Here is a 7,122-nt window from a genome sequence, read left to right as displayed (position 1 = left end):
AAAAAAAAAAAAAAAAAACTGCTGTTGTACTAATTTTTAAAACTCCATTTGTAATCAGTGAGGATTTATGTAGCCCTGCTGTTACCCTAACACTATCTTTTCATTCTGCATGGCACATTTATTCCCAAGGATATCATTTCCTAAGACACTCTCGAACACTGTAAGAGGTTTTTCTATTAAAGGAGACAGGCTTTTCTTTTCCTGATTAGGGAGTGCTGACTTGCCAGTCACATAGGCTAGGCTCCTAACTCTCTTTACACTTAATCTTCTGATTTTCTAAAGACCTACGAATTGGCCAGGCATGGTGGCTCACGCCTGTAATCCCAGCACTTTGGGAGGCCAAGGCAGGTGGATCATGAGGTCAAGAGATTGAGACCATCCTGGCCAACATGGAAGAACCCCATCTCTACTAAAAATACAACAATTAGCTGGGCGTGGTGGCACGCGCCTGTAGTCCCAGCTACTCTGGAGGCTGAGGCAGGAGAATCACGTGAACCCAGGAGGCAGAGGTTGCAGTGAGCTGAGATCATGCCACTGCACTCCAGTCTGGCCGGCAGAGCAAGATTCCATCTCAAAAACAAAGGACCTAGGAATCAGGAACTTCCCATCTGGGACAGTCTAGGGAGTACTTCCTATGTAAAAGTTAATGATGTACTTGTCAAACACTAAAGAGTCATAAGTAGATGTCTGAATTTTTTTGTTTTGATTTTTTTTGTTTGGTACAGAATCTCAATTTCTAGCCATGTGTGATTATAATGTAAGAAAGACCTGGGCTGGGCGTGGTGGCTCACACCTGTAATCCCAGCACTTTGGGAGGCCAAGGTGGGCAGATCACGAGGTCAGGAGATCGAGACCATCCTGGCTAACATGGTGAAACCCCATCTCTAGTAAAAATACAAAAAAATTAGCCGGGCATGGTGGCGGGTGCCTGCAGTCCCAGCTACTCAGGAGGCTGAGGCAGGAGAATGGTGTGAACCCAGGAGGCGGAGCTTGCAGTGAGCCGAGATCGTGCCACTGCACTCCAGCCTGGGGGACAGAGCAAGACTCCATCTCAATAAAAATAAAAATAAAAAAAAAGGGCCGGGCGCGGTGGCTCACGCTTGTAATCCCAGCACTTTGGGAGGCCGAGGCGGGCAGATCATGAGGTCAGGAGATCGAGACCACGGTGAAACCCCGTCCCTACTAAAAATACAAAAAAATTAGCCAGGCGTGGTGGCGGGCGCCTGTAGTCCCAGCTACTCGGAGAGGCTGAGGCAGGAGAATGGCGTGAACCCAGGAGGCGGAGCTTGCAGTGAGCCGAGATCGCACCACTGCACTCCAGCCTGGGTGACAGAGCGAGACTCCGTCTCAAAAAAATAAAAAATAAAAATAAAATTAAAAAAGACCTGTTCTTCTTATGAATAATAACTTAGAATCACCTTTATATCCAGGTATGCCCCTTTCCGGCCAAAAAAGGGAAACTCAGGAGGGCTGAATTGCTAGGGTTTAGGGTGGGGAAGTTTGGGCATGAAATAACCCACGTTAGTATTTACTGAGTCTTTGCTTTTTTCTCCATTAAGATAGGGATGTGGAAGGAATGCTTTAGGAATAATCTTAAGTTTTTTTTTTTTTTTTTTTTAATGATCTGTAAATTTTCCCAAGGGAACAAGAGTTACTTCATATTGAGCCAAATAGCAATCAGCTTTCCAAAGGCCTTCTTTTCTTTTGTGCTTTCATAGACTGTCCTCTTTTTTTTTTTAGGCCTTTGAACTGGCCACAGGTGACTATTTGTTTGAACCTCACTCAGGGGAAGAGTACACTCGAGATGAAGGTGAGTCCCTTTAACCATGGATGTGTGTGCGTGGTATTTACACTTTCCACATTTAGCTAACATCATTTGTTAGTACTGAAGAGCCTTAGTCTTGTTAGTGTGCAAAGCATATGTAAATCCCAGAAAAGTTAGAAATATAAAAGACATTTTATATTAGATTTTTAGATATTTTCTGAAAGATACTAAAGAGCTCTGTCAGAGTCAAAAGGCCACAGTTTACCTAAAACTTCTGTGTGCTGGACAAATTTTTCTTCAACATCTAGTTATCTTCCTTTCTATATATATCAGTGGTTCATTCTTTACCCAGTTTTTTACCTTTTCATCAACCTGTTGCTCAATTATGCCTCCAAATTTATTTAGAGGTCGGTTATTTTAATATACACACACTACTTGAATGCAGAGACTATATCCTATTTCTATAAATTCTGCCAACATTTAGCATTCTTTTTTCCCTTTTCTGAATATAAAACTGTAATTTTTTCTTTTTTGGAATTCCATTTTAAAAGAAAGTAGAATGGATTTACATGTTGTGGTAGCCAGTGGGAAAAGCCTAAGCTGCCAGTTACTTTGAGAGACTGTGGAAGCAGGCAACTGTGTGTGTCTGATTTTTCTATTATGATGGCATCCAGATAACTAAATGGGTTAATAATTTGAACAAACAAAATGTGTTTTGGTGTTGTTTTTTTTGAGACAGAGTCTCACTCTGTCACCAGGCTGGAGTGCAGTGGTGCAATCTCGGCTCACTATAACCTCCACTTCCCTTGTTCAAGCGATTCTCCTGCCTCGGCCTCCCGAGTAGCTGGGACTACAGGCGTGTGCCACCATGCCCAGCTAATTTTTGTATTTTTAGTAGAGACGGGGTTTCACCATGTTGGCCAGGATGGTCTCTATCTCTTGACCTCGTAGTCCACCCACTTTGGCCTCTCAAAGTGCTGGGATTACAGGCATGAGCCACCACACCCAGCCAAGAAAATGTTTTATACCGTTGATCCAGCTTATGTTTTATTTGTAGGATTAATGAGGATTATTTTGAGAGATCACTACAGCATCTACCCTCCCAATGTAGAGAACATGTTCTTTACTTTTTGTACTTTCCTTGAGTCTTTGGGAACGCGTATTTCATGCTCTATGGAACCAAGAGTGCTCTTTGTTTCTCAAAATGTGGTCTTCTGGGATATTAATAGGTAATGTTAGTAGGACCTGCTACTATTTCTAATGAATACCATTTGGAAAATGCTATGCTATCTAATTCCCATGAATGCCTATTTAAGTAGGTACAGTTTGGACATATTTTGTATATATAAGCCCCATGTTAGAGGATACTATAATTACTACTTGATTTTACCTACTCTCTGCTTGCTATTTTTCTGGGTTATAGGTTTGGGGTTATAGGCTTACACTGTTTGGGGTTATAGGCCTAGAAACTAACTACTATGTTTGTTTGGGAGGGTAATTAATTTGTTTTCTCTTTACTTCCCTGGATTCTCCATAAATGTTAGTGTGTGGTACAGAACACATATAGTGGCTAGAATTATATCGAGTGTTACCTTATGCTACCAAACCTGAAAATTTTAATACATATGCAGAGTCCCAAATAAGGGGACAAGGAAAAACCATCTTCCCTAGATATTTAGATTCTAATTTATTCCATCCTATACCAGTTAGTACTAATAGTCCTTAGGTCAAACATCAGCCCCGCCGGTGCTGTTCTACTGCAGTTTGGCCTATAAGAGCAGGAACAAGCAAACCCTTACCCCTGACTAGTGTGTGCATAGTTTGTTACGAGTCATGGTAGGACAGGAGCCTGAGTACCATGTCCTCTACTCTGGCTTTCCACAACCCTGATGGGATAATACTTGATAATTTTATCTGTCAAGTATATCAATCCTATCATAAGCCAAAATAGGTTGCAGGAATTAAATGTAACAATTTCAAGGGAATCCCTTGGTATAGGAAAAATATTTAAAGAACCAATATTTTACTTGGAAGTTATACTTAAGTTTCTAAGAACTTAAGAAGCTCTCTTAGAAATTATAGTCTTAAGTTTTTCCGTGGTATTCTCATTTTGGTTATTGTTAATGGTAAAAACACACTTGCAGGTCCTGCCAAAAACCAGCAGAAAATTCTTGGCATGCAGGTACTTGTTACCAAACCATAAATTCAGTCAAAACTGCTCAAAGGTTGTAGGGAAGTCATAAATGTGAAGTCCTCTCTAAATGACACCACTAACTCCTTTACATGAGAAAGATAAATCCTGAAACCTTCACAAATTCCCAGATAATATGGATGTCTCTAGCATGTTATTTCCCCTATAAGATACAAAACTGGAAATTTAACCCTTAATGATTCTGTAACTACAGGATAAAAGTATTTTATAAAGCTTTTTTTCTGGCCAGGAGTATTCTGCCCAGGTGTGGTGGTTCACGCCTATAATCCCAGCACTTCAGGAGGCTGAGGTGGGTGGATTGCTTGAGCCCAGGAGTTTGAGACCAGCCTGAGCAACATGGCAAAACCCCATCTCTACAAAAAATACAGGCCAGGCACAGTGGCTCACACCTATAATCCCAGCATTTTGGGAGGCCAAGGCGGCAGATCACTTGAAGTCAGGAGTTCGAGACCAGCCTGGCCAACATGTGAAACCCTGTCTCTACTACAAATACAAAAATTAGCTGGACGTGGTGGTGTGCACCTGTAATCCCAGCTACTCAGGAGGCTGAGACACAAGAATCACTGGAACCCAAGAGGCGGAGGTTGCAGTGAGCCGAGATGGTGCCACTGCACTCCAGCCTGGCGACAGAGCAAGACTCCATCTCAAAAAAAAAAAAAAAAAAAAGTTTTATATTCTTAATTTCTGTCACCTGCAGAGAGAAAAAAAAAAAATAAAAGGCAGTAGATCTACCTGAGGTGTGTGTACTGGTTGGTCCCAGACTCACCTGGTTAAGAAGCTGCATGCCTCCCTGGTGGCGCTCATGGTCCGTGTTCATACTATGATGGTTACAGATCATCAAGTAGCTATACTTTAAAATGTTTGTGCTAATCTTTACTTTTAAAAAGAGATTTTAGGAAAAAATTAAAAGCTTTAGACAAGACATAAGATCATTGGTTTTCATTTGAGTTTTAGCTCATATTAACCCTGAAGTTTAAGTTAGGCCATTCATGCTTTTTGAAGTTCTACTTTCTCATCTTTAAAATGGGGTATCAGCCAGGTGGTGGCTCAGGCCTGTAATCCCAACACTTTGGGAGGCCAAGGCAGGAGGATTGCTTGAGCCCAGGAGTTGGAGACCAGCTTGGCAGTATGCCAAGACCTCATCTCTACAAAAAATGTTTTAAGTCAGCCAGGTGTGGTGGCACATGCCTGAAGTCCTAGCCACTGGGGAGGCTGAGACAGAATGATCACAAATAATAGTTCTAGAATGCCTAACACATATTTGGACAGTTTTTTATCTTACCTAAAGAACCTACCTGAACCTAGATACATAGACAAAATAGAAGTAAAGATGAAGATAAGCCTCCAAAATCCAGAATGGGACTTGCCAGACACTATTGAGTGACCAACTACCTGAAATAATTCTTGGCCTTCCCAGTCAGTCTTCCCTTCAGTATCCTTGGTTTTATTTGTAGTTACTTTTAAACAGCTAGTCCTTGAAAAAGCTATTCATAGAAAAACCTTTTACAGCGTGTCCTTGATCTGTTCTTCTCACCCTTCTATTTTAGACCACATTGTGCACATTATAGAGCTGATAGGCAGAATTCCAAGACACTTTTCCCTCAGTGGGAAATATTCAAAAGACTTCTTCAATCACAGAGGTAGTATTGTTACATGAGTTTTAATGTAGGACCCAGGGATACTTCAGGAAGCAGAGCATTCACACCAAGATTGTTTTTGTTTATCACTGAATCCACAAAAAGTTGACTTTGTGAATTCTCCATTAGTTGGATAGAGTCTTCCTCTTCCCATTTAGGATAGAAAGCAAGCCTGATATGCTTTAGAAAGAGGTGTGCATGCTACTCTTTCTGCTATTTTCTAGAGCTGCATTTGTTACTCTTGTTACGGATCTTTTTTTTCCCCCTCTTGAAATGTTCGAAATATACAGATCACATTGCATTGATCATAGAACTTCTGGGGAAGGTGCCTCGCAAGCTCATTGTGGCAGGAAAATATTCCAAGGAATTTTTCACCAAAAAAGGTAAAGTAAATGTGCTCCCAGACATTAAGGAGGCAGAAGTGTTTAAAAATGAAGAGGTAAGCACATATTCCCAATGTCCTACAGAATGATGGGCCTACCTTGAATGCTAACCTGTGACTTAGCAAAGAGGTAAAAAAAAAAAAGTGGTCAAGAGCAGAGACTGAGCCGGGCGCGGTGGCTCATACCTGTGATCCCAGCACTTTGGGAGACCGAGGTAGGCGAATCACAATGTCAGGAGTTTGAGAACAGCCTGGCTAACATGTTGAAACCCCGTCTCTACTAAAAATACAAAAAATTAGCTGGGAATAGTGGCGGACGCCTGTAATCCCAGCTACTCAGGAGGCTGAGACAGGAGAATCGCTTGAATTCGGGAGGCAGAGGTTGCAGTGAGCTGAGATCGCACCATTGCCCTCCAGCCTGGGCAACAAGAGCGAAACTCTGTCTCAAAAAAAAAAAAAAAAAAGCAGTGACTGGAGCCGGGCATGGTGGCTCACGCCTGTAATCCCAACACTTTGGGAGTCCAAGGCAGGAGGATCACTTGAGTCTAGGAGTTCAAGACCAGCCTGGGCAACACAGGAAAACCCCATCTCTACAAAAAATTTTTTTTAATTAACTGGGCATGGTGGTACACACCTGTGGTCCCAGCTACTCCGAAGGCTGGGGTGGGAGGATCACTTGAGCCTCGGAGGTCAAGGCTGCAGTGAGTCATGATTGCCACTGCACTCCAGCATGGGCAACAGAGCAAGATCCTGTCTCGGGGGAAAAAAAAAGAGCAGAGACTGGAGCCAGACTGTCAAATCCTAGCTACTCCACTAGCCATGTGACCTTTGACAGGATCTAACTGTGCCTCAGTTTGCTGATTTCTTAATGGAGATAATAATAATGTATACTTCTTACTAACTTAGTTAATATGTATAGTGCCTGCATGCAGTTGGTTGATTACTTGTATAGCACTTCTGAAAAATGGGCAAATTTTTTGCTGGCCTTTGGTCTAAGAACCGCGTCTACCAAAGGGCAGGTAATTTAAGCTTCTTACATAAGGGCAGGGACTACATCTCACTCATCTTTGCATCCCAGTGACACCTAACACAGTCACTCGAAGTACATTAGTCATACGAACTTTAC

At 42.0% G+C, this 7,122-nt stretch overlaps 1 protein-coding gene across 3 annotated transcripts in view; it reads left to right on the top strand.

The window, feature by feature from the left end:
• The window catches only part of SRPK1 (SRSF protein kinase 1), an 84,911-nt gene that overhangs the window by 73,661 nt on the left and 4,128 nt on the right, over positions 1 to 7,122 (top strand). For all 3 annotated transcript variants that reach the window (XM_058432274.1, XM_032140308.2, XM_032140307.2), the window contains 2 exons: positions 1,741 to 1,810; positions 5,905 to 5,997. In XM_058432274.1, the coding sequence (XP_058288257.1) occupies positions 1,741 to 1,810; positions 5,905 to 5,997 (163 nt within the window). The remainder of the gene's footprint in view (positions 1 to 1,740; positions 1,811 to 5,904; positions 5,998 to 7,122) is intronic.

Source organism: Hylobates moloch, unplaced genomic scaffold, assembly GCF_009828535.3.
Source record: "Hylobates moloch isolate HMO894 unplaced genomic scaffold, HMol_V3 SCAFFOLD_20, whole genome shotgun sequence".
Taxonomy (NCBI): domain Eukaryota; kingdom Metazoa; phylum Chordata; class Mammalia; order Primates; family Hylobatidae; genus Hylobates; species Hylobates moloch.
Note: the sequence above shows the minus strand (reverse complement) of the source record. Positions and strands in the feature narration are given on the sequence as shown.